Genomic DNA, 27,586 nt, shown 5'->3' with positions numbered 1-27,586 from the left:
CCGCCCGTGTCCCCGCTGGGTCCCCCCCCCCCCCCCCCGGCGGTGTCCCCGCTATGAATCCCTCCTTTCTGCTCTTCTTCCTCCAGCCCCCTGAGCTGTGCCCGTGGCACTGGGCTCTGCTCCTCCAGCAGTGTCGCTGTTGTGTGGGAGTCACTCTGCGGCTATCCCGGGCCAGAAGCCGACGGGTGGCAGGGTGGAGCCGGGCTGCGGCAGGGAGCAGGCGAGGTGGGGGAGCTCTCCCCTCTTGGGGAAACGGCAGCGCTAGCGGAAGAGGAGCCGGGTGGAAATTTAGCTTCTCCCCAATGCAGTTTTCTTGTTGCCTCTGCTCCCCTCATCTCACATGCTTGTTCCTAGGGGGAGGGGAAGACGTTAGATCTTTTTCTTCCTGTGTCAGTTTGGCCATGTCACCCTCTTTCTGAGTTGCTCCACTGGCTTCCCCTTCTTCATTACATCAAACATAAGCTGCTTGTTTTCACTCTCGAGGCCCTTGCAGTCAGTCTCCACCCTACCTGTCATCTCTCAGTCAGTATCAAGCTGTCAGTGCTCACCTCGGACACCCGTAATGCCAGCCTCCATTGTGCAGGTGTTACATTTTCAAACACCTTCATGCTTTTTCCCACGCAGCCCCTCATCCTTAAGTGGTGCTTCTTGTAAACATCCATAGAGCTACCTTGTTATCCTCCTTAACTCTTCTTAGCCACGAGGGCTACAGAGAACTTGGCAATGGCTAGACTGCTGATGTGCTGAAAACATTGCTTCTCATGCTGACCAATATTGTCTCATGTATTGTATCACCTGTTGTCTCTCATCTTATAGTGCATTTGTAAGCTCCTCGGGGAAGGGGCTGTCTTATTGTTCTGTGCATTGCATGGTTGGGTCCTGGTGGATGATGAAGGCTTCTAGATGCTACAGTAATATGATAATAAGAGCCTAGTAATTAATAGGATCTTAAATGTAACTCTGCGACTGCCGGAGCAGCAAAGCCCAAACGATTTCTAGCAGCACAGCTAAACTGTGCCAAAATGTTCTCTCGCCATGTCGGAGCAGCCACACTGTACTCTGGGAAATGGCTGTGATGTACCTTGGGTCTTACCTGGTGTCATGGCATAGAGGACGTGAGCACCCTTGGATTCCTGACCTGCACTGCTCCACTCCTGGGGTGGCCAAAGCATGCAATGTGCCATCTTGATCCATGCAGAAGCCAGGGTTTCTGTGGGCCTTGGCTCCATACTAACAAGGAGGTGGCCTTCAGTCTGCCTGCCTATGGCCCCGGACTCCTGCTCCGTTGCCAACGTGGGTCTTGGCTGGGTAAAGTGTGGGCGTGTGTTGACGCACTTGCTGTGTGTTGAGAGAGGCCAGTGGAGCTGCCTTTGCGACAACGGATGTGCTCGCAGCAGAGCCCTGTTGGAGCTGAGCTCCTCGCGGGTCTCCTTGCGGCTCTTTGACAGCTGTGAAAAGGGCTTTGCGTTGTGGAAGGGCAGCTGCTGCCACCCATGGTAGTGACTCTGCATCCTGCTGGGTTTCTTAACAGTTTGAAAGTTAAAATCTATGAGTGAAGCTGAGGAGCTGGTTCAGCTTAATCCCACCAACTCCTCAGCCTCTCCAGCTTCATTCGCTCCTCATTCTTCTGTTGGGTAGGTAAATGAAGAGGGATGATTTGGTAAATGGTTGGTAGCCGCTTCTGTTTTCGAATAGTCAGCTATCAGACAGGGCTTTCCTGTGACTGAGAGACCCAACTGCCTGAGAGAAGACTTATGGGATCAATTCTAACCTCCACATCTAATTCTAGTGCGGACAGTTGTATGAAGGTTGTAGTAGACACACAACCGTGCTCTGAATGGACAGACAACCCTGCTGGACTCGGTTGCTGTACAACACTTCCATTTAGTGGTATAGACCTGACCGTTCGTGTCCCTGAAACTATTGCCCTCCTGATTTGTGCAGAGATGCTTCCTATGTCAGCTAGCCTGGTATGATCCAGAGTTTGCTGCTTAACCTCCACCGCTGGGCTGTAGAAGCCTCTGCTGCTTCATTCTCCTACTGTTCTCTCTAGTGATACGGGTGCTGGAGCTCCATCTCTTTGCTGTAGTGAGCGGGCAGTTGGGGGTTGTCTGGATGTGGAAGGGTGAGCAAGAGACTATAGAGGTCAGATTTAAGGTTGGTTTGAGCTTCTTAACTGAGGCCTTGTCTACACTAAAGGGAAAAGTCAATCTAAGCTATGCAATTTGAGTTACGTGAATAGCGTAACTCAAATCAACATAGCTTAGATCTACTTACCGTGGGGTCCACATTATGCGACGTCAATGGGAGACACTCTCCCCTTGATGCCCCTTACTCTTCTCAATTAGGTGGAGTACAGGAGTTGATGGGTGAGCGATTAGCAGTCGATTTTAGTGGGTCTTCGCTAGACCCGCTAAATCGACCACTGGTGCATCGGTCGCCGCAGCATCAAGTGTAGACAAGCCTGAGAACTTCCTGGCTTATTTGTTTTTCCTTTTCACCCTTAAAGGTTTTGCTGTTACAATTGTTTGAGAGTTTTTCTTACCAGTGTGATAATTTGGTTGGATTAGTAACCTAAAGAAACTCTGCAATAGAGCTACCTGTAGAATGAATAACCTCCCATGTTCTGGAATGGGCAGCGTTATCCCTTCTGATCCAAAAGTAATCCTGCAGCTGTCTCCACAGACCGTTTGCTGTGAGGTATCAGCGACTTTCAGTAGGCCAACACTGCTCCATCAGCGACTCAGATGTCACTCATTTCTGTACCTTCCCAGCTCAGCCACAGATCACAGGGTCACTCTCGTAGCTGCTGCCTTGTCTTTGGGAGTGTACCCCAAGAAAGCAGTGCTGTCTCTTCTCACCATCTCCTAGCCTAACTTGGTAGTGCCTGATGTGTGCCCACTGCTGCTACCGGTGCCAATGTGTTAATTAGTAGAGCTTTTGCTAGAGAGCTGGGCAGCATTCCTCGAAATCCTCATCCAAACCACTGCTGGCAGGAGGCGGCACACCAGCCCCATCACCCTGTTCAGATGACTGACTTAGTGTGACCCTCTATTTCATACAAACCAGTGTTCCCTTGCGTGGGGCAGCAGGAACTGTGAGTCTAACCCCTCAGCTGCTTTCCTTTCTCTGCAGGATGATGGTGAATGTGCCTGTCTCGTGCTTTCTCCTTGAAGCCACGGGGAAGGACAGTGGTCGTTCAGGATGACTCTTGTTCCTGTTGATGTGGTTGCTAGTGTGACCCTGTTCCCCCCACATATGTCTGAGTTACTGCCCCTGCAATGCAGTTGGCTCGGGCTAGGGAATGAGGTGCAAGGGACTAAATGTGCTCCTGAACTCCGATGTGCTGCAGTAGCTCATTGTGCCAGCCAGCCATGCCCCCATTGCTATATGATGCTCTTTCTCTCTTCCCCCAGGATTGCATTTTTCTGGCACCAGCAACAAAGGTGCATGTGAACCTCCACTATCTCTGGGCATAGAGAGAGCGGAGAATTTATCTCCTTTATAGCATCGCTTGCCACAGCAGATCACAGCTGTGCTGCACAGTGCACTTTCCTGCAGGGGCAACAAGGAAGGGCAGAGTGAAACCCGCTAGGACTGCATCAGTTTCATGGTGCTGCTGGGCAAGCCACAATAGATGCAGTCCTCACCCTGTGGTAGGGAGTGCAGTGCATTCTGTGGCCTGGAGTCTCTGTGTAGAGGATGAATGCAGCTGCCATCTGCTCCATGTAATGCCGATTAGCATGGCCCCGGGCTTCTCCTGAGGGGCCCAGACATCCCCACGCTGTGATAATGCAGCCCTGCATGGCTGTTTCTGGGATGTTGAATGTGCAGTCTCTGATTTAGCTCCTCTTGTTACATGAAAGCATTCTTTTAAATAAACCTGGAGAATTAATTCTATTCACAATTACTTCTGCTGGCAGCAGCATTAGCTGCATTCCCTGATATATTAAAGCAATTAACCATCCTGTTTGGTAACTGGAAAGTTTGTCTTGCTTTCTGAGGAAGTGCTGCTTGTGGATGGAGTCATATTTGAGTTCATTACCTTTGCCAATAACAAAGGAGCATTAACCTGTGGTTGTAGGAGCAGCCATTTCACAACAAGACCATTGCAGCAGTTGTTGCCAGGGCAACAATAAACCAGGTTTCAGTTTTCTGGTCCAGTGAAAATTTCACACAGCTGTAATAAAAGAGTTTGCTGAGGCAAGTGACTGTCAAGTGGCAAGGCACAGTGCCAGGTGGTTTTGGTGCTCGTTCATTTCTGCTTGGGATTGTTAACCCTTAGCCCTTCCTACTTGAGTAACTTTGACATGGAAATGTGTCCCTGACATTGCTGGCCTTCTGAAGGCCTCCAGCAGGCCTGGTGACTGGTCGTTACAAACTGGGATGGAGTTCCTGTGGTTGAAAGGCAACATGTTCCAGGCCAGGCATACAAAGTTAGGGCCATATACATGCCTTGATTCAGAGCAGAGCTCTCGCTCATAACAGAGGGAGGTTTGCACACAGGGTCAGGGTGCAGTACGATCCGTCTGCGCCTGGTAAACTCGGGAAATATCATAGGTACTTGGAGGCCAACTGTTATTTCTGCTGTTTGTGTTGGCAGTTGCACATGGGATTAGCTGATGTGGATGCAACAGCTGCAGAAGTTATCGACACATACTAGGTGCACGGTTGCAAACCCACATTATTTGATGATCTCTCTTTTAGTTTCATTAGGCTTCGGTCCCTAGCCAGTTGAGATGAATGTGGTAGCTCACATCTGTTGTGTCAGGCTGTCTGCAGACTCAGGAATTTACCACCACATCAGTTACTTGGGTCATTTTTGGAAGGCTTCCTCTGCAGCCGTAATGACTAGAAACCTGTCTTTCAGTGTGACACTGGATGAATGGCTTGAGCTGGCTGCATTTGGCCCAAAGGGCAGGCATTCGACACCACTGCTGTGTTGGGCATTCGGTAACTTGAGTTTGATGGATTTCTTGATTGTGTCCATTGACTTCTCCTTTTTGTTTACTGAGAAGACTTACCCTGATGGGAGAAGAGCTAAAGGACCCCTACACAGGTGTGGCACACGTTCTCTCGGAACATGGCCTTCCTCCTGCTGAGTCAGCATACCCCAGCTGGTAGGGCAGTGGCACCTGAGGTAGGGTATTTCACACTGTTACCCCTGTGATTAAACATTGTGCGTGTTGTTTTCATTTAGGTTCAGTGAACGAAAACCAGAGGCCACCCAACTCGTTCAACGGGGACTTGAATGGGCTGCTGGTGCCAGACCCCGTTGCAGCTGGAGATGGAGCTCCCTTGGCTAAGCCAATGCTCCGAACTGTTCCTCTGGGAACCCTGCAGGAGAAGCAAGTCATGTAAGTGTTCCCCAGGGAGGGTGGAGGCTGAGCACAGGGCATCGGTAAGGGGAAGCTCAATCTGAACTTGGTTCTGATGAGAGTGGACAAACCCGGTTCTTAGCTGTGAAAATGAGGTTGAGGTTGTGAGCAATTCAGCAGCCAATCCTGTCTCTTCGGACGACCCGTGTCCGTGTTTTTACTGGTCAGTGGCGAAAGGCGGAGTTCTGATGCTGAGTAATTCTGACGATAGGCCTTGAACAGTAGGGCCTGCTGCATAGCAGGAATGAGGAGCATTGGTGGAGCTGTGTGGGGGAAGGAGGAGCAGGGTGTGCCGCATGTCAGGATTAAGGAGTATCAGCAGAGCGCTGTGACGAGTTCAGGACTTGTGTAGTGGGGGTGCCAGGGATCAGCGGTCTGCATTGGCAAAGGTATAGCTGGAAACTTGCCCATATATGGAGACTTCAGCTACCCCATGCCCTCTGTCACTTGCATTATTAACTCTGAATTTTTCAGACTCTGTCTTCAGGTATCATGCAGCAGAAGAACAGGTCAAGTGACTACCTGACCCTCCACTAAATAGGAGAAATAATTAGGTGTATCTGTGAACATACACAGATGTGGGTTAATTAGAAGGGCGTGTCCATGCATAGTGGATCCAAGGCTACGTGAGTGACACAAGAAGCGCTCCTAGGAGCAGCCCATTGGTCTACACGCTCTAGTACCTGCCTCCTGCATTGACTCCTCAGCATTAGGCTTTCTCGCCTGACGAGCTTATCGTTTGGCTTTTCTGAAGACTAGCTGTTGCCAAGTTCCTTGTTGCTGAGCTGTTGCTGAGGGAATTGCCTAGCAGCGTGTTTCACTGCCAGGGTTAGTTGCTTGGTTGGCATTGGGCCAGCTGCATCTTGGAGGTATTTGGACTGTGGCCCAAAGTAGCTCAGAGTAAATCTGTCATTTGGAACAGGAGAATGGATAACTTGGCTATGAGAGAGCTCTTTGGGAGACTTGAGGAGGAGCAAGCCAGGCCTCTGTGCTTGATTCTGCCAAAGAGCGGTCTTTTAGATGAATGAATGGCCCTCTTTGGTACTGATCTTCAGCATGCACCCTGGAAGCTGCCCAGAAGTCTTTCTGAGTTATGGATTAAAATGGCTACCAGCAATACCTGTGCTGGGTTCCCCTCTCATGGTCCCAGAGAGGCCGGGTGTGTGAGCTGAGCTCTTTATTTCTCTTAAAAGCTGCCTTTCTGGAGATGACAGCTCCACCTGCGTGGTGATATCAGCAAAAGACGTGGAGATTGTGGCCAGCAGTGACTCTAGCATCACCAGTAAAGCCAGAGGGAGCAACAAGGTAAAGGGGAGGGTGTATCTAACCTATGTACCTTATCCCCGCAGTATCTGTGCACCCCCCGTGGAGCGACAGACAGAAATACCTCTCTTTCTGCCTGGCTTGGAGGAGGGTAACAGCTTGCTTGGTTATGGGATGATTGAAGAATGTATTCGTGGCCACTCATGTTGCTCAGCAGAAGCTCTGCTACGCTTTGCATCACTCAGAGCTTTTCCAGAGCCTGTGGCTTCATGCCTAGCTATGAGCTGCAGTGATGGAGCATGTGAGCCCCCTTGGCCACCTCTGGTGTGAGAGGATGGGATGGAATCTGCCAGGCAATCTCACATGGAAGTGTGTGTGTTTACTGCTGTGACTCTCCTAGTCCCTCTTAGTTCCTTACTTTGTACCTCCTGCCGGGGTGGCACTTACCAAGTTGGGCCAGGCCCCTGTGTGAGCCCTTACCGGATCCCCAAGAAGGGAATCCTGAACCCAGGGTGAAGCTGCCCTCACTCCAGGGACTGAATGGTGCCTTTATCCCAAACACCCTTTCCGCTGACTTTTAAATGGGATCCCAGAGTTGGCCTCAATCCCTTTGCTAGCATCGTTCCACAATAGAGAATCGTATGGCAGTTGCTCCAGTGTAAACAGCATTCCTCCCTGCAGGAGCAGGGACGCTTCAGCAGCTTCGCTAGAAGTCTCTTCCTATACACAGGGCTGTAGTGCACCTGCTTCGCTCTGAAATCTCACTGTGGAATGGCCAACTGCCAGCCAGAGCATTACCCTTCTCCGTTGTTTGGTGGCTTTGTTGCAGATATATCTGTTTCTTTCACTTTGCCTTAGCTGCTCTTTATTTCTTTCCTCCATCTAGGTAAAAATACAGCCAGTAGCCAGGTATGACTGGGAGCAGAAATACTACTATGGCAACCTGATAGCTGTATCAAACTCCTACCTGGCATATGCCATTAGAGGTGAGGACCAGTTCCTGCTGCTTTGTGTGTGTGATCTGTATTGGGCTCCTCCTTCAGTTGTTACCAGTGCAGCCTAACGCTAGGTGTGGAGCTCACCGTTTCTGGTTCCCATGTTGGGGGGGTGTTATTGTGGGTCAGGTGGACTTGGGAGTAGGGATGGGACTGGAGCAACAGGAATGGGTGGATTGAAACACTAAAAATTGGGTACAGCCCCTGGGGCAGGAGGAGTCATTGGAGTTAGAAATGTGAGACTGGGAAAAGCCCAGGTGGAGGCAGGGAGCAGTAGGGTGAAGTTGAGAGATTGTCCTGGCATTAGCTGTGTCCCTAAGAGCGGACACTTTCCCAGGAAAAGGGGAGGAGGTGGGATGTGCCCTGCGGGACGGGTGCATTGAAGCCACAAGATTCAGTAAGGCTTAGGAATAGTGTAGGGAGTTGCACACTTCCAGGCTAGCATGAAGGGAAACTAGGACGTGTTTATGTGAGTTAGTCGCTGCAGATGCTGCTCCTGTCACTCTGTTCCCCCGGGTTAAGATCTGGATCCTGTTTGCTCTGGAGGTGGGGCTGTGTGAAAATGAACGGAGTTAATAAGCCGTGCCAGAGCTGGGAGTCCATAGAAACCTGATTCTATCCCACTGGAAGTTGGTCACTCCTCCAGGGTAGCCCTTCTGCTGTGAACAAACCTTTCTCCCTGGCTAAGAACAGGTACTTCCTGAGGACAGAGAGCAGCACAGACACATAGGATGAATTGATTTGCTTAAATTAAGAGCATTCGTGTCATTTAGGATAAACTTTAGAAGAAACAAGCTCACAAAAAAGCAGGCACAGTGCGGGGGTGTGGTACTGGTGCAGTTTACAAGGGAAGATCAGCTTCTGTAGGACATGTGGAACAGGCTTCTGATCATCTGCAAGAGTGACCTCTCATTGGGCCTGTTCTGTGGCCTTTTTCTCTGCCCTCACCCATCACTTGTTGGGATGGGCGTGCTGACGGGGCTTGTCAGTGCCTCGATACAGACTGACGGCCAGCCGGGATGCTGAAAACTGGAGGGTAGCTGCTGAGGCAAGAGGCAATGCTGTGAAGAAAGAGCTGACGAGCGTTGACTTCTCTCCTTTGTGTTCTCCTTGGTAGGTGCCAGCAATGGCTCGGCTATGGTGCGGGTGCTGAGCATCAGCACTGCCGAGCGGACCTTGCTGAAGGGCTTCACGGGCGGCGTGGCAGACCTGGCTTTCGCCCATCTCAACTCCAACCAGCTGGCCTGCCTGGACGAGGCTGGCAACCTCTTTGTCTGGGGCCTGGCCATGGACAATGGGAAAATCCAGTATCTTATCGGAATAAACTCTGTGGCAGTAGTTGTGTAGCAGCAATACATGGATGCAACAGCAAAGCCAGGCTCAATTTCAGGGCCTTTACAAAGGCACATTTTATCTGGTTTCCCTCTGTGTTTATCTCCTGTTTCCCTTAGAGCTTGGCAGGCAAGGAGCCTGGGTAGTCTTGCTCCTCCCATTAAGGATCACATGACAGTGGCCAGCCAGTGAATGAGAGATGATAGGTAGAGCGGAGATAGGCCCCAAAGGGCCTTGAAAGTGAAGATGAGCAACTTATGTTTGAGACAATGAAGAGGGGGCCAGTGGAGAGTTGCAAAGAGGGGGTGATATGTTTGTGGCAGCATTCTGAATGGGTCCGAGCAGGGCAGGTTTGCATTTGTCAAGGCCAGAGGAAAGGATGCTGCAATAATCAAGGTACAAGATGATGAGAGACTAGACAAGTGTTTGAGCTGGGTGTTCAGACAGGAGTAACTGGCAAGGAGGGGTTTCACCCAGGAGCTCCATGGACTCCTTGCTCGCCCAGGCCTACTGCTCTGTGTTGCCATCTAGATCATGTTACAAGTACACTGGCCTACATCTGTCTGACTCTATCTATATTTTCCATGGCTCTGGGAAAGAGGGCTGGGATGCAAAGCCCATTACCCCAAAGCCCATCTTTACTGCTTTTTTTGGTCTGCTTGAAGTGAGTCACTGGATTTTAGTGTTGTGAACCTTTTCCTTTCCTGACGGAGTTACTTTTCCAGTGTTCCTGGGAAGCCCGTTACTTCAGGGTCACAATTTCCCAGCCTTATCGTTGATGTGTATAATTACTTCAAAATGAGGAGTGAGGGTGACCCGTGGCATATTGTGATTATTTAAAGTTCTGTGTGTGGATATATGAATTGGATCACTCTGTGTGATTGGGATAGCCTTCATGCATCTCTTTCCATTGTTTTTTCAAGTAATACTGCCGTGCTGGCTGAAATAAGAAAACCAGAGCCAACTCAGATTCCAGCCCTACAAAACCAAAAAAGCTTAGAATTTTTCTGATAACATGCAAATGTGACCCTAATCTGTTTCTCTGCTGTGTCCCGTCTGTTCATTCTTGTATGCAGACAATAAGTGAAATTTACAAGGATCTAAGTGTCACTTGTAAATGTCACTTTCTTGCCAGTGGAGGTAAGGCGACCTGCCTCCCTCACCAGGGTCCTTGTAACTGGTTTCTGTGGATAGTAATTCAGAGCTAAAAAGCACTAATTGTTTTAGACATCACAAGGATCCATCTTGAGAGGATTATATCTGAACTCTAGTAACAGCCAGAACTGTGTGTTTTCCTTAACGTGGTGATTAGAGAGGAAATCTTGGTGAACATAAAACGACCTGAGGGCACCCCGCTGAACAGCTTCCGGAGAATCATATGGTGCCCCTTCATCCCAGACGAGAATGAGGAGAGCGGTGAAGAGGGCAGCCAAACATTGGCATTGCTGCACGAGGACAGGGTAAGGAGGCTTGTGGGTCTTACTTGAAACGTTATCCCCTATTGTAATCCCAAGAGAGACTGTAATCCTCCTCTGGGTACCTGGATTGAAATGCGGGTATGGTCACATGATGGGACTATAATGGTTACGGACTACGCTGAATAGCAAAACCCTCCCACGTTAATGAGCCATGTGTTCAGGAGAGGCCTGAGGCTGGATTAGCAATGAGGGTGCTGCAGGTATGTGGTAAGATATATTGGTAATGCCGTATGCCTCTTCCTGATTTCTAGCCAGTGTTGTTAAACATTCATTGTTGTGAACACAAAACAGAACTCAGACTGTGGTGCCTTTGTAAAATAAAAGGGGCCTTCTGCTGGATTCTGCCTTTCCTGTCACTTGGATTGAAGTAAGCAGATGCTCTTGCTGACACAGCCTGCATAGTGCATATGGTACTGTTCATAATAAAAATGTTGGAAACCGCAATTATATTGAGCACCTAAAGTGTGCTCTGAGGTGTGCAGGCATGGAAGCCCCCGTCCCCTTCCCCCAGGAGCAGAGTCAGAGGGGGCAGAAGTGACTTTAGTCGGACATGCCTGACTCATGTGAGGTCCTTGTGTTCCAGGTTTGTTGTTGAACCTAAGTGAGTATGCTTGGTAGACAAACCAGACTGCTCCTGTTTAGGATCATGCTGGTTTCTAAATTAACTGTGGCCTGTGAGGGTTTTGCTGTGGACAGTTCTGTGAAAACCTTTGCTCGGCATGCAGTGACAATCAAAAAGCAAATGGGTTTAAGCTGTGTCAAGGAAAGGCTAGAGAATAGTACAGAAAATATTATGCCACTCTGCAGATCAGGGTAAAGCTTCTCCTTAAATAGGAAATGTTCAATTCTCAACACTTCTCTGTTTCTGATATTTCCTTTTTGAAAAGAAGGGACCTCAGATTAGATGCATGAAATATTTCCACATGAGGGAGACTGAATTCCAAACCATTTAGTTTAGAAAGCTGAATAAGTGAGCCAAAGACCACGTTCAAAGAGCCTTAAAACTGCAAAGCGAAGCGTTCAAAAGTCAGGAAATGCCTAGACTAACTTTCCTCTGTGAATATGGGTTAGCATGGCACATTACATTGCATGATTTCATTTCTCAGCCTGCTGAGTCCCCAGATCAGACAGTGAAAGAGGTATGACTGTGCAGTGAATGAGGCTGGAGCCCTCAGCGCCCCTTGTGCTCAGCAGAAAGTGAACAGTGTGTGGTGAATGAGGAAGGATGATGATGTGGATGAGGCCCTGCACTGAGTCTCAGAAGATGTGGCTTCAGTTCACACCTCTCAGATCTGGGCCAGATGCTTAATCTCTCTGGACAAGAGTTTCAAAAATACCCAGTCGTTTGGGGCGCCTACGTTCTTAAGTGCTTTAAGACACCCTGAAAGGACTTGATTTTCAGAAAGTCCTGTGCATCAGACCTTTTTAAAGTGTGTCAAGTTAGACACCCAAAACTTGAGGTTCCCACAATCGCAGCAGGTCACTTCTGAAAATCTTGGCCTCTGGGCCTCAGTTTCCCATCTGTAAATAGGGATAACACTTTCCTGCCTCACAGAAACATTGAGAATAAATTCACTATGTGCTTGTTGAGAGGCTCTCAAACATTGCAGTGACGAGGTTCGTCGGACTCTCATTTAGGGAGGTGCTTGAATGGTGTGAAGCGTGAAAATAAACATGGACTCCTTGTGCGGCGCACTGCCTTTTCTGTGCACTGAACCAGGTGGCGGCCTGGTTGGAACAATACGTGATCTGTCTTGTAGTGCATGTGCATAAGGGAGCAGGAGTAAGTTTGCATGAGCAACCTCAATTCGGACATTTCTTACCTATTTATTGTTCACTTTTCAGCCTTTGTGTTTTTTCTAATGGAGTTTTTTAAATGGAACTTGATTGAGGGTGGTTTTTTTTTTTTTTAAGGAAAAGCAAATGCTCAAGCACATCTGCTGGACAGCACTAGAACGCTGTATGCTGTACAGTCTCTGCCGGTGACATGGAAGGAGACAGGACTCCCTTGGAGCCTTTCCTTCTTCCATATGAATGCTCGTCTGCTACAGGGAACATAAGAACGGCTATATTAGGTCAGACTAGAGATCCATCTAGCCCAGTATCCCATCTTCCAACAGTGGCTCATGCCCGATGCTTCAGAGGGAATGAACAGAACAGGGCAATTATTGAGTGATCCACCTGTCATCCAATCCCAGCATCTGGCAGCCAGAGGCTTAGGGACATCTGGAGCATGAGGTTGTGTCCCTCGCCATCTTGACTAATAGCCATTGCTGGACCTATCCTACATGAACTTAATCTGTTTTTTTTTTTTTTTTTTTTTTTTTAACCCAGTTATACTTTTGGCCTTCACAACGCCCCCTGGCAATGAGTTCCACAGGTTGACTATGTTGCGTGAAGAAGTACTTCCTTTTGTTCGTTTTAAACCTGCTGCCTGCTAATTTCATTGTGTGACCTCTAGTTCTTGTGTTATGTGAAGGAGTAAATAACACTTCCCTAGTCACTTTCTCCACACCCAGGTCTAAAGAATCATGACTGATCATATCCCCTCTTAGTCATCTCTTTTCCAAGATGAACAATCACAGTTTTTTTTAATCTCTCCTCATATGGAAGCTGTTCCTTACCCCTAATCATTTTTGTTGTTCATCTCTGTTCCTTTTCCAATTCTTGAGTAATTTTGTATCATCTGCGAACTTTGCCACCTCACTGTTTACCCCTTTTCCAGATCAGTTAAGAATATGTTGAACAGTACTGGTCCCAATATAGATCCCTGGGGGACGCCACTATTGACCTCTCTCCATTGCGACCATTTATTTCTCCCCTTTTTCTGTCTTTTAACCAGTTACTGATCTGTGAGAGGACCTTCCCTCTTATCCCATGACAGCTTACTTTGCTTAAGAGCCTTTAGGTGAGGGACCTTGTCAAAGGCTTTCTGAAAGTCCAGGTACACTATATCCACTGGATCCCCCTTGTCCACATGTTTGTTTGAAGAAGGCTTGACTGAACCATCTGGTACAGGGGTTCAAACTTCATAGTGGATCACAATTTAAGAGAGTCAGTTTTGTGTGACTCCCTCCAGTCCATCACAGGGTCATCCAGCCACTTCTCCCTCCCACTGGGGATGGAATTACAGCAACTGTGGCAACTACAGCAATTGCTTACGTGGGAAACAAATATCAGGAAATACTAGTGTATTTTAGAGAGATTTAGTGAATGGAAATGGGAGAGCTAGGGCCATGTGACCAGAAAGCTCTCTATGGCCCACAGTTTGGGAACAGTTTAAGCAGGTATTACCATCAAAACTGGTGAACAGAGCACATGGGAGGAGTTGTTCAGTAGACGATTGTTACTGAGGTTTGGATGAAATACACGTTTACTGTGCAAAGTGCCACTGTTCCAGATCTGACCTGGGCATTTCTCATGCTCCCGTCACCATGGTACCTAGATGCCAACGGGAAATGTTTAAAAGGCGATGCTTGCTTAGTAACTCCAGTGGGACTCTCAGAATAATGTTCATCAGCATTGCATCATCGTTTCTAGAATGCTCTGAATGGCACGTGTAACACAGTTCTGTGCTGCTCCACGGGATCCTGCTGTCAGCTTAAGGTTCGTAGTCTCACTTTCGAGAGAGACAAATGGAATGCTGTGTGAAAAACAAGATTCTGGGTCTAAGGGATACTCACCAAAGCAGACATTAAAGGCTTGTCTGTACGAACACTTAGTTCCTAGCGAGCTGGGGGGTGAATCTATCCTGCACTAGTCTGGTGCGGACTAACTGTCCGTGTGTACCCTGCTGATGTATATTAACAGTTTGTTGCTGCGCTTTGATCTAGGTCTCTTTGAAACAGGACTAGATCGAAGCACATTCACCAACTGTTTGTGTATGTCAGCAGGGCCCACATGGCCCGTTAGTCTGTGGCAGACTAGTGCATGTTACATTCGCACCCCCGCTTACTGCAAACTAAATGTTCATGTAGAGAAGCCCTCAGAGTGGATTCCTTGGATAGGAGTCTCCTCTCCAGTCTGCTGCTAGGTAGGGTCTTACGGGCCATGCTCAGCATTGATCTAATAGAGGGAGTAACCCGCACATCAGTGACATGTGCAGATGGCTCAGAATGAGAAGAAGCTGTGAACAAGAAGTATGGCAGAGAACTAATCTAGGGCTAGAGAGACTAGAAACATAGGCAGAAATTAATGTGAGACACAGGCGGGTGGGGGAATGCAGCTAATACATCAAGGGACAAATAACATTCCTCCTCTCTGGAGGAATTCCTCTGGAAAGCAGCAACACCAAATGGCCCTTAGGATGGCAGAGGGCAGCAAGCAAAGCACGGATCTGCAGTGTGGTAGGGCAACGTAAAAGTGAATGTGGCTTTGGGCTGTATGCGTGACACTGTCCCTTTAAAACAGCTAAATCCATAGAGCTTGGCAGCGAAGGGAATATAATAGTTGAGGGATGGGAATGCCAAGGAAGGCGAATGAGTGACCCCTGGAGTGTAATAAAAACAGTGGGATTAAGTTAAGGGGACAATAAAGGCTTCGTATCTGGAGAAACATTTCACTAGCAGGAAGTGATCAGGCTACAAAGGAAAGGGGTGGGAATCCACCACTTGGGACACTACGTGTGCTGTCTAACTATCAAACGTACAGTAGGGAATAATCCTGGTGGGCTGGATGGGATGGACTAGGCCCGTCTTTCTCTGATGCCTGTGCTTTGGGCTCTGCTTTTCCCACTTAGCATGGTGGTTAACTCCTCGTTGCGAAAAGAACCCTTCTGAAGCACTCAAGTTGGTTACGCTGCAAACCTGACGGATTTCCAGAGTCGTACCTAGTTTAGCTGATCTCCAGGGTCTTCAGTCACTGCAGTCATGAGAAATCAGAAAAGGAACTGAACGCCTGGCCACTGGGGCGTCACTGCATCCAAATCTGCCCCCAGGCGCTGTGCTGGGGAGCGGCGATCTGCCCACGCACGCAGGGCATGCAGAAAACTGGGCTGCTTGAGTTTGAAGTTGTCTTACCCACCACAGATGTCAGGACGGAGGGCACCATCTAACCTATAGAAGGGACACCTGTGCTGAGGAGTGTCCCCTTACCCTGCCCCTCTTCAGAGCCCCTTCAATAGGCTGACAGGTTCTTCTGCCTGACGCTCCCAGGCATTGAGCACAGCACAGGGATACGAGCCCAAACTTGGATTCCCCGATGTGACAAGGCTTTTGTTGCCCCTAGGCCTCTGAGGCAGCTGCATGAGGCTGGATGCATCATTGCTGTGCCCAAAAGCTGGTTTGTGTTTGTGTAGCTCTGATGGAATATATTGCATGCGGCCCAGTGCTGCACGGGCCAGAGGTGGCAGCTGGACGAGAGGGTTTGTGGCAGCTGTGACTGTTAGAAGGAGCCGGGGAGGTCTGGGGCATGCACGTGTACTCATTTCTCCTTGTTCTCCTCCAGGCAGAGGTTTGGGATCTGGATATTATCCGAGCCAACAACAGTTCCTGGCCGGTGGAGGTGACTAACATCAAAGAGGGCTTCATTGTGGTGAAAGGCCACAGCACGGTAAGAGCGCTGCTGCCTGTTGTTATCTAGAGGCCTCTGGTGGATGATCTTCTCAGAAAAGCAGTGTGGGGACAGGCGAGTCACTGGCACACCAAAGCCAATCTCTGGGCACTCTCCATGTCATTTTCGGTCTCTGTGGCATATCTTGAACCCTGAGCTCCCTCGACTTTCTGTTCTAAAGCGTTGGACTGTTACCCACCTTAAGTAAAGATGGTGCAGCCCTGAGCTGCTGTCGGTAGCTTAATGTTGAATGAATGTCTCTGCCATTGCCAAGCTGCTGAGTCATCTGTCTGGCATTCCTGAACATTGCAGCATAAATACCTACGTTCAGATCGCTTGATGAAATCAAAGGCAAGCAGGGCTGTGATCATGTCCTTAGCTCCTTATGCCCTTGGGTCCTTGTATGCATTGTCTGCGGGGCTGGTAAGAGCAGGTACTTCCAGGAGATAGACGCCTACCGTACCCCTCAGAATGGAGAGGCCAGGCTGTCACTTCTACAGTCTGTCTTGCAGGATAAGCTCATTTGCACCTTGAGGCTGCGAGTCACTAAGCAATATGGTGGGGGCGCCATCGTTCCTTGAAACTCAACAGTGTTTAGTGGCTCAGCCATTTTCAGGAGAATCAGATTGTCCTGCAGTTTCTGCTTACGGGCTTAGTGGGCAGTTCTGCAAACATCAGAGAGAGTGGCAGGTGAGCCTGCATCTCAAAGCAACCCTAATTTTTGTTACAGCCAAAAGCCACCTCTGGAGAAATGCTGTGTTGGCCCATAAATGCTTTGGCTGTTGGAGATAATCAAAGGCCAAATTACTTACCCAACCCAATGGCTCTTGTGGAGCATGGTACTCAGTCCTTTTGTGTGGATCTCTGTCATTACCTTAGAAGTGTGCGACTTACCAGGTAGACCCTCAAAGCTCAGCTGCCCTGGGAGTGTAAAAAGGCATTCAGGCTCTTTGGCTTTTGCCTTCTCAACAGCGGCATCTCTTCTGATGCTCTCACATCTACCTTTCACCTTCTCAGACAGAATGGGGGAACTATGACAACAGGAAGGATAAGAATGTACATGTAGGAAAAGTTATGAACTCAGTTTGGCAGACTTCATTGTATGTGGTCTTTGGGGACCCTCGTCCTACCCTTACAAGGAGCTGAATGGGATCGAAGAGTCTCTTTCATCTGACTTCTGTATCACATAGGGCTTAGTTCCCATTAAACTAGTCAATTTCTGAAATTATAGGAATGCAGAGAACTAATTACACTATAAGGGGATGCTGTCAATGTGTATAAGGTGCATCATTGGTAACTGTGCATATATAAGATTTTCAAAGGTGCCAGAATGATTTGGGAGCCATTCCCATTGAAAGTCACTTAGGTGCTTTCGAAAAACCCATCTGTAGACAATGACTGTAATTTAAGATTTACAGATCCTATTTGTGATATTTCTAAAGGCTTGTCTAAGCACCAGGTACAGCTTTAGCTATACGGGAGTAGTTCTGCTGGTCCAACTGCTCGTGTGAGTGCAGTTATACGGGAAAGCTTATTCCTGAGAAGCGAAGAAGACACCTTTATGCTGGTATAATCGTGTCTACACTAGAGGTTGTAGCAGTAGAACTACATTTGTACAAAATCACACCTCTGTCCAATATTTGTACTGGTACAAAACCGGTGTGTAGATTAGGCCTAAATATCAGTGAAAACATTTCAGGTGTCGAACAGGTGATGGTGTGAACCTTGGATGCATTAGAACCTGGAAAGGAGTAACAATGAATGAGTTTGGTTTCACTCTCCATACTGAGTGAAAAGTAAATAAAACTGCATCACTGGTGGAAAGTAAATGAGAATTGTACAATTTCTTCTTCGAGGGATGGTCCCCATGTGTATTCCACACGTAGGTACACATGCGCACCACATGCCTGAGATCTTTAGAAAGCCGTGTCCATTGGTCTGCACATGCGCAGTTGTTCTCCTTGTGCTCTGAACCGAGGGCATAAGGGGTGGTGCGGACCGGTGCCTCTCCAGTTCCTTCTGAGCACCGCATGGCCTGAGTCCGAACCTTCTGCGTCCACAGCTGCTTATTTTGACTGCTTCAGTCTGTGAAATATTGTAAATAATTTTAGAATTCTTTTAGTCTTAAGTATGAGTGTAGGTCAGTAGCTCTTCCCCCCACTTCAGGGAAATGCTCCCCAGGAGACTAGGATCGTGCCCAGAGTACCGGGGTTTAAGAATTGCGTGTCCTGCCCCTGCTCCTTGTCAATGAGCAAGGAACACCAACGCTGCCGTTACTGACTGGGTGAGGCTCACATCTCAGCTAAGTGCAGCATGTGCTGCTCATTCCCTTCCGGAACTCATGAGGGTCGAGAGTGAAGACTTACTAAACATCTGGAGAGGCCATGAGACCCCACTCAGATCCCAGCTGGGGAGACACCCCCCCCTCCCCCCCCCACACATCAACTTCAATCAGCAGGCAGTGCCCTTCAAAGCACAAGCTCAGGAGTTGAGGACAAGACTTCCAAGCCTAAGGAGAAGGCTTCTCATGAGAGTAAGGGGCACTCTCACAAGCATAGAGACAAGCCCTCTGCTTCTAGAGCTGACCTGAAGAAATGAGATCCCTCCTCGACTCCTCAGAGTCAGGGGAGTCCTCACGTATGAGTCCTAAAGATTCAGTCCTGAGTAAATCTCCTCAGCAGGAGAAAGTTGCGCGAAGGAGCACATGGCCATCAGTTCTGAGTCCGATGCGCAAACTAAAGATAGATATCCACCGCTGGTCCCTTCAACATCCAGATCAGACTGTGCCAATATCATCATGGCCCCAGAGGGATCCGACTTCCACCATGACCAGAGAAGCACAGGATCCGATGGCTCCAGCAATTGACTCACCCTGTACCCTGGGGCAGTTTGAGATCTACTTTTCCCCGGAGGACGTTTTTGCTCTCCCCTGTCCTCACTCCCATTTCCTCTCAGCTCCTCTTTATTCAGACACACTGTTACGCCCATGGAAGAAGCTATTCTGAGGACACAGACCTGCTCTCCTTTCCCACCCGCGAGCCTGAGTACCCAGCCATTGGCATTGTCAGTTTCGCCGGTAGCTTAGGATTCAGCTTTTTCATCTGATGAGTTGGAGGTTGCAGAAGAGCCCCTACCCTGCCATAGAGAAACGGGGCTGGACAGAAGCCTACGAGATGAGGGTTCTGTTCGCTGATCAGATGACTTCGCAAGAGACAGGTGGTACCCAGTGCCATGGGATCCTCCTCGGCTGGCTGATCCTTCACGCTGGCATTATTGGCTCCCGTAGGATCTCTACTCTAGGCAGCTGGGATCAGTACATGAGCCTTACTTGCCAACTGGCCCCATCGGAGTATGCGGAAGACAAAGTTGAACCAGATCCGACTAGTCCAACTGTTCTGGGAGCAACTTCATCAACTTCCCCAGATGAGGCAGTTACCCCATCTCCATCTGATGCCTACAGGCAATACCAGGAGCTCCTACAAAGGGTGGTGTCCGAGCTCCAAATGCAGCTCGAAGAAGTTGAGGAGCCCCTACGTAGATTGCTGGACATCTTGCAACCCGTGGGTCCCAGTCAAGCAGCCTTCCTGGTTAACGAGGCCATCATGGATCCAGCTAGAACAGTGTGGCACACTTCTGTTTCCTGTGCTCCCACCCCAAAGAGGGTTGAGAAGCTGTACTTCATTCCATCTAAGCGGAGACAGTTTCTATTCTCAAATTCTCTGGTGGCACAGGCAGTCACCGAAAGATCCAGGCTGCAACACCCCAAAACTGCACCCTTGGACAAGGTGCCATACAGCTCGATCACCTAGGGAGAATGGTCTTCTCTGCCTTTCTCCAATTTAGAATTTCAAATGATCAGCCTCTTCTAGTTAAATACGACTTCACTAATTATGCGACGTTGTTGGATTTTAAGGAAACACTCCCTCAGGAAGATAGAGCTCAGTTCCAGTCCTTGCTTGATGAAGGAAAATTAGTGGCCAAAACACTCTACAGGCTGCAGTAGATGCTGTGGATACAGCATCCAGAGAGATGGTTACAGCCATTGTCCCGAGGAAAGATTCCTGGTTACAATGTTCAGGTTTCCCTAGAAAGATACAGAGTACCGTTCGAAATCTGCCCGTTGATACAGTTAACCTGTTCAGTGATAAGATGGATGATTCCTTCCACTCTCCAAAGGACTTGAGGACAATGTTTTGTTCTGTGGATATCTATACCTGCTCAGAAGAGGCAGCATCACAGAGCAAGACACTTAAACAATTTTACTACCAATGCTCCCAGGAATCATCAACCAAACAATAGAGGGTTCAAAGACCCAGGTACACTGGTCCAGGTACACTGGCCACAGCTCACTCTAACCCACAGCCAAGGGATTAATTTTGATGGGACTGTTGAGACCCACATCCCTTTATTGATGCCACAGCATCCTGTCCCTCCGTTTTTTGGAGACTTCCTTATCCAATTTGCCCACACTGGAGGGCTTTAACAACAGACAAATGTGTGCTAGAAATTATTCACTACCAGGCATCTGATTGAGTTTGTCAACCCCTTCATGGTCCGTTTTCAGGGTCCAATCTCACAAGGAAATTCTGTGTCAAGAAGTGGACTCCCTTCTCCACCAGGGAGCCATAGAAGGAGTTCCATCTCAACTTGAAGGGAAAAGATGCTACTCCCCATAATACTTAGTCCCCAAAAAGAATGGGGGATGAAGACCAATTTTGACTCATAGACTCTAAGGCCAGAAGGGACCATCATGATCATCTAGTCCGACTTCCTGCACTTTGCAGGCCACAGAACCTCATCCACCCACTGTTGAAATAGACTCCTAACCTCTATGCCAACTAACTATAATTGTCCAAATATCTAAAATTCCACATGGTCACATTGGCATCAATAATCCCCTCTCTGGAAGATGGCACCAGGATTGTGGCTCTTGACATGGAAGATGCATAATTTCACATAGACATTCACCCATCCCTCAGAAGGGTCCTCAAGTTCTTTCTTTGTCGAAACCATTATTAAGTCAGAGTCCTTCCATTCGGGCTAGCTGTGACACCCAGAGTCTTTACAAAAGTCTTTTCACTGGTGGCAGCTTGGATGAGGAGAAACCGGTTTACCCTCATCCAAGATTGTACAAGGAAATCCAGTTTATCAACCGATTCCTGCTCCAACTACAAACTTCCAGGGAATTTGTGTCAACCATGAAAAGTCTCCTTTGACCTCACAAGGTCCATAAACTTCATAGGACTCAACTACAAGTGCCTGTCTGCCTATTGAGAGATTCTCTGCCATGGGCGATCTCGTACAAGAGGTCGCTCTCCGACTCCAGTCAGAACTTGCCTTTTCTCTCCTCAGTCACATACCAGACACCATTTGCCCAGCTCCATTTCCATTGCCTGCAAACCTGGCTTCAGTTCATCTGCTCACCAGAAAAAGTCATCAATAATGCCAAAGGAACAATTCTGGCCTCTCTCTCATCTGGCAGACAAGGCCGGAGAAAGTTTGAGTAGGGGCTCCTCTCCTCACACCAACACCCAGGTGACTATCATTACTGATACCTCCCTCCTAGGTTGTGGAGCTCATGTGGATGACCATGCTGCACGTGGCATGTGGACCTCTCGGGAGTCTAGGATCCATATCCGTTTACTGGAACTCAGAGTGGTTCATCGGGCCTCCAACTCTTCCAATCTCGGCACATCCAGACAATGTCGGACAATATGACGACTGTTTTCTGTATAAACAAGCAAGGAGAGGGGACAGTTAACCTCTGGAATTGCAGTATCAGATATCTCCTAGCCCTTTCTCAAGCATGCTGCAGAACTCCGTAACAGACATTTTTCCACAGACCATGAATAGGAGAGTCACAATTCAGTCCTGAATAAGGTCTTCACCTGCTGGGAAATGCCACCTCGGGGCCTCGCAGGTGAACAAAAAACTTCCCCCGTACTGCTCCAGGGCAGTGCTAGGTAGAGGCTCAAAGGGAGATGCCCTTCTGCTACAATGGAGGGATCACTCCAGATCTGCTTTTCCTCTTATCTCATTAATACCACAGGGCCTCTGGAAAATCCGTTACAACAGGGCTCAAGTCGTCCTTATTGGACCCAACTGGCCGAGAGAGTTCTGATTCATGGACCTACTGAGAATTTCAGCCTGTTCGCCCATCAACATTCGACCACTTATGGGCCTGCTAATGCAAAACAATGGCACCTTTCCGGGATGCCGTTCTGGGACCACTGCAACTCAAGGCCTGGTATTTGGATGGGCATCAGATGTAGAATGTTCATTTTCCAAGGCAGTTCAATCCATCCTCAACCAAAGCTGGAAGGGACCTACCAGGAAATGCTATTCAGCTAAGTGGAAGCGATTCTCCTCTTGGGCACAATGCTAGTTTATCTCTAGAGTCCACGGGGATCTCTGCTATTCTGGAATATCTACTTACCCTTAAGACAGTTGTTCTCAACTTACAGGCCACTTGTGGCCCAGTCAGCACACAACTGTGGCCTATGTGACATCCTCAGGGCCATTCAGATAGTGTCTATATTGTGTGGATGTGGCCCACATAACACACAGAGAGCTGCATATGCAGTCCATCATGGTAAATAGGTTGAGAGCCACTGCCTTAAGACATTGGGTCTCTCCGTTAGTTCTCTGCAGATTCATTTAGGAGCAGTCTGTGCTTTACATCCCCCTATTAACAGCCACACTATCTTCACTCATCCCACAATGACTAGATTCCTGAAGCGACTTCTGAGATCCTTCCCACCATTGGTGAAGCCCAACACCTGAATGGGACGGCAATCTCATTCTTTCGTCTCTCACCAAACATCCCTTCAGTCACATGTGCTGTGGCCTACTTCTTGATGAAAGTTGCCTTCCTAGTTGCCATCACATCAGGCAGAAGAGTCAATGAGCTGGAGCAGGCCCACCGTACACCACCTTCCATAAAGAGGAGGTCTCTCTTTGCCTCCCCACCCCCTGCTCTCCAATTCATCCTAAAGCAATTTCAGAGTTTCACATGCGTCAAACCATCCACTTATCGATATTTTTTCTGAAACTGTATGCTTCTGATGAGGAGAGGACACTTCAGTCTCTGAGCATCTGAAGAGCACTGGTCTTTTATCTGCAAAGAACAAAAGCACTTAGACACCTAGACTTTTTGTTACCATAACAGAGATCAGGGGTTCAAGCTGTATCTGCGCAGACTTTCTAAATGGATCTCTGGCTACATTATCCTTTGCTACCAACTAGCTCGCGTTCCCTGTCCCCCAGAGGGGGTGAGGGTCCATGCCACCTGAACACAAGCAATCTCTGCAAGTCATACCTCTACTGAAGAGATGTAGGGCAGCTAGCTGGAGCTGCTTGCACATCTTCACAGGCCATTATACTTTGCTCCAGTCTTCTACTACAGATATAGCTGTGGGGACAGCAGTGTTAGTCAGCCATCACTTCTGCCTCCTTGCACCTACCTCCTGTATGACTTTCCTTGCTAATCTCCCACATGTGGAATACACATAGGGACCATCATTCCAAGAAGAAATGGAGGTTAGTGACTTGTAACTGGAGGTTCTTCAAGCTGTGTGGTCACTGTCTGTATTCCACTACCTGCCTTCTGTCCCTCTGCTGCAGATCATAACTGGATTTGCGGTGGGAGAAAGAACTGGAGAGGCATTAGTCCGCACTGCCCTTTATATCCTTGGTTCAGAGCATGAGGAGAACTGCACATGTGCAGACCAACGGACACTGCTTACTAAAAATCTCTGGACTTAGGTATATGGTGCCTATGCATACCCATGTGTGGAATACAGATAGGGACCACACATCTCCGCAAACCTCCAGTTACGGGTAAGTGATGCATTTTCAGTATCAGTAACACAGGGAAGTTTTTGTAATGAGTGTTTGAACATTTCCTTTTGACTGGGTGTGTTCTCGTTATGTGGAAGCCGCTTATCGTGTTTTCGTTGGCAGTTTCCATCAGGCTAAGCGGCGAGTACACTCTTGGGTGTAAAGCTTTAGGTTGGATCAGAATTACAGGCTTGGGGTTGAGACAATTTAATATTTTGGCTGTTTAGTTCCAAAAACTTGTATATTTCTCTCCACTTAACTCTTGGCAGAAGCAGGAAATGCAGAGTTGATGCTGTTGTGTATAAGTTAATGATCGTAGAAGTAGAGAGCAAAAAGATTTGGAAATAAAATTAAATGTGCTCTTAATAAGAATCTCTTAAGAAAGGAGTGACATCAGATGAGGGCCTCAGTTGCCTACCAGCACAACCCAGCGTATTTAAGTCACTGTCTGGAAAAGGGGATTATTACCTGGGTTGGAAACAAGTCGATTCTTTGGTGGGGGCATAAACCCCTGGTTACATTCACTCACAGGCTTACCTTTAGGACCCTGCCCCATCACACTTTCCCTATGGTTAAATTCTGATTTCCTGAGGAGACGTGGAATGACTGGTATGCTTTCCTCTTCCCTCTTTAGTGCCTGAGCGAGGGAGCGCTCTCTCCAGATGGGACCGTCTTGGCCACAGCAAGCCACGATGGCTATGTCAAATTCTGGCAGATCTACATAGAGGGGCAAGATGAGCCCAGGTAACTTAAGAAGCAGAAAAGAAGGGATGGGTCGTGGAACAGAGGACAACTGGAGCTTCCCCTGGCTGAGAGGGAGAAGTTCAGCTCTTGAGGATTCCTTGTCTGATTCCTTCTGAGACCATGAGGAGGACCTTTAGGGCTAATGTGTATACAGCACCCTAGCGTTGCAGAGCATTTTAGAATTGCTGAGTATTGTAGGATGTGCTCAGCACTTCTAAAAATGGGGGAGGGGAGGGGAGGGAATCTGTTTACTGCTGGGGAAAGGTTCACTTGCTCTTGCTGGAAACAGAAGTCCTGTCCATAGAACAGGAACGGCCCGGGCAATGGCAGAGCCAACGTCCTTCTACTGAACTGCTGCCACAGAAATCCGAGAGGGGGAGCTCAATCTCCATTATCCATTCTGGTTCTAGATGCTCCATGCAGACGCCCATCATTGTGGTATTTTTTGTGGCATAGTCCCTTGTCCACTGCCAACTGGACTTGTTTCACGCAGGCCAGCAAACCGCCATTGGGCGATAACTCTTGATCACAGCTGCCTTGGGCTCAGTTCAAACCGGTGACTGAGTAATGAAGGCTGTGAATTGTTCAGAGCCCTTCTATTTCTGCTAGTTTTGATGTACTTGTCCCCTCTTCTCTCTGGTTCTCTCCTAGGTGCCTGCATGAATGGAAGCCCCATGACGGCAGGCCGCTCTCCTGCCTGCTCTTCTGTGATAATCACAAAAAACAAGACCCAGAGTAAGTCTTGGTCCTGGACTGTGAGCCGCAGGGTGTAGCAAACCCTCAGCTTCATAGGTTTAAGACAGGATCCTGGTACTTGCATTTACACACACAGGACCGTGTCCTGTACGGAATGAGTTGCCCTCTCCAACCGGGGAGTAGTTGGGGCTCAGTGAGGCAGTGCAAAATTGTCCTATTCCTAGAGTCAGTTCTTGGGTGTGGAGAACTCGCCAGTGAAAATGTGTCTAGGCAGAATGATACATTTAGGCTAGTGCTGTTGGTCAGCCCAGCCTGGCTTACTCTGTCTCAAGCTTCTATCGTAGTTCCTGCTTCCGACCCTTTCTGACATTTGGCTGGGGTCTTACTGATTCCCTAGAGAGCAGGGCCTCCGAAGGTGTGCCAGGTTCTAACCTGCCCATGGTGCAGAAACTGCCCTGGGAGTGTGGGACATTCCTGGCCAAGTTTAGCCATAGGCAGCCTCTGAGCAGTGTTCCTGCAGGAGGCGCTTGCAGGGAGGGGCTACGCCTTCTTACAGCATTCTTTCCCAAGACTTCTCTGCTGTGCCTTCAGGGTTCCTTTCTGGAGGTTTCTCATCACTGGAGCAGATCAGAACCGAGAGCTGAAGATGTGGTGCACCGTTTCTTGGACCTGTCTGCAAACTGTCCGGTGAGTGGTGATACACCTAGACCTGCAAGTTAGGTCTCTGGGAGGTGGGGTTTAGTCTGAAGATTCCACAGGTTCGAGCAGAACTCAGAGACCTGTTAGGATCCTGGCAATATAATTACTCTGCAGAGGAAGAGGCTGTCAGTGATCTACAATGTAGTCTGTTCTAGTCCCACCTGGAGCCTCTTCCTATGTCAAATGAGCATAATGTGACAGCCTCTGCTAATGTCAGAACTGTGGTGAGCTCTGTGCCAAATGGATCTGGGTGTCCCATGGCTGATAGGCGGGCTTGCGGGGTTTGACCCTGAACAGCTTTACTTGGTCATCTTTGCTCAGGTCTGTAGTGTACAAATGTTCCCAGGAAAGCATTCTGGAGCCGACGCATTGTCTGTGTAAATAGTGACTGCTCACTTCGTCCGGTGTGGCGAGAGTTCCAGCATCTCTTCCCTGTCGCTTTGTGTGCTTAGTGTTGTGTTACTGGGGTAGCACAAGACTGCTCTGGGGAGCCAGCCAGCACTGAGAACCGCTGCCCAATCCTATGTGCTCAATCCCCCCCAAAGCTGCTGTCTGCTGGGGGATCATGGGCCCTGGAAGCAGCTCCAGTGGATGCAGACGTGAAAATCACCCTCCTTTGGACTCTCCCTCCTGCAACCCACTGAGTAGAACACAACTGAGTGCTGAACGGTTACCCTGTACTCCAGTGGTGGTGTGCTTTGCCCAGCTGGTCTCTCAGCTGCTGGGCTGTGTTTTAGCTCACGATCCCAGGATCCCTCTTCTTACTAGCCTGGCATCCCGGTTTAAACACTTGAGGCCCATAGTTAGGGGAGATTTTGTTCTGCCAGTTCCCCTCCCGTGTTTGCATGGGGTTCCATCACTTCGGTTACCGGAGGCAGTGGAAAATCTGACCGGCCCTGTGCTAAGCTGCTCTTAGTCGAACTGGAATGCTGTGCCATAGAGGCCTTCACTTGTGCTAATGGCTCTCGCCGTCTGTGTGTTCTCTCCCGTTGCGGAACCCAGCTTTTCCCCTGACATCTTCAGTTCCAAGAGTGTTCCCCCCAGTCTGAAAGCCTGCCTGGACCTCTCTGCCGAATTCCTGATCCTGAGCGACGTGCAGAGAAAAGTAGGTGGCTCCCATTTACTGGCTGCTTCAGCCACGCTGGGTGGAGGGAGATCGGGATCCTGTGCAGCCACTGCGACTACGGCAGGGCTGGCTGCACTTGCTGCTGAAAAGAGGCAAAGTCGGCCTGCACCATTTCACTGTAAGGTGGAGAATGGTTCTGCTGGTGCTGCCTGGGCCCAAAGGGGCCTTGAGCGAGGCACAGGATTAATGCTGGTGTTAAAGTAAAAATTCTCATTTGAGAAGGAAACTGACCCCCAGTGCTATAATGATTCGACTGAGCTCTTCAAAGCCGGGTGACTCCGAGATATGCTCTTGTTCTGTCATTAACCCCTCTGCCCCAGGTGCCTGTCTAGTGGCTGGGCTCTCAGCGTGGGGCATCAGATGTACTCTGCTGTAACGGGGTGACGGGAAAGACACTGGCTTTCCTTCATGTTTAAGCTCCTTGCTTTTAGGAGGACAGAGAGAGCAATGCCAAGTAACCACTGCTTGGCAGCAGCACAGCTGTCT

General features: G+C 48.8%; 1 protein-coding gene across 1 annotated transcript in view; it reads left to right on the top strand.

The window, feature by feature from the left end:
• Positions 1-5,200: 5,200 nt before the first annotated feature.
• The window catches only part of EDC4 (enhancer of mRNA decapping 4), a gene marked incomplete at both ends in the record, with an annotated part of 46,966 nt that continues 24,580 nt past the window's right edge, over positions 5,201-27,586 (top strand). Inside the window, 10 exon segments of the mRNA XM_034788440.1 lie at positions 5,201-5,357; positions 6,572-6,683; positions 7,528-7,627; positions 8,754-8,943; positions 10,281-10,428; positions 15,892-15,996; positions 24,470-24,579; positions 25,231-25,314; positions 25,867-25,962; positions 26,977-27,079. Of these exon segments, the coding sequence (XP_034644331.1) occupies positions 5,201-5,357; positions 6,572-6,683; positions 7,528-7,627; positions 8,754-8,943; positions 10,281-10,428; positions 15,892-15,996; positions 24,470-24,579; positions 25,231-25,314; positions 25,867-25,962; positions 26,977-27,079 (1,205 nt within the window).

The sequence above is a fragment of the Trachemys scripta genome, chromosome 13 (genome assembly GCF_013100865.1).
Source record: "Trachemys scripta elegans isolate TJP31775 chromosome 13, CAS_Tse_1.0, whole genome shotgun sequence".
Taxonomy (NCBI): Eukaryota; Metazoa; Chordata; order Testudines; family Emydidae; genus Trachemys; species Trachemys scripta.
The sequence above is the reverse complement of the archived record's forward strand: the minus strand, read 5'-3'. Positions and strand labels throughout refer to the sequence as shown.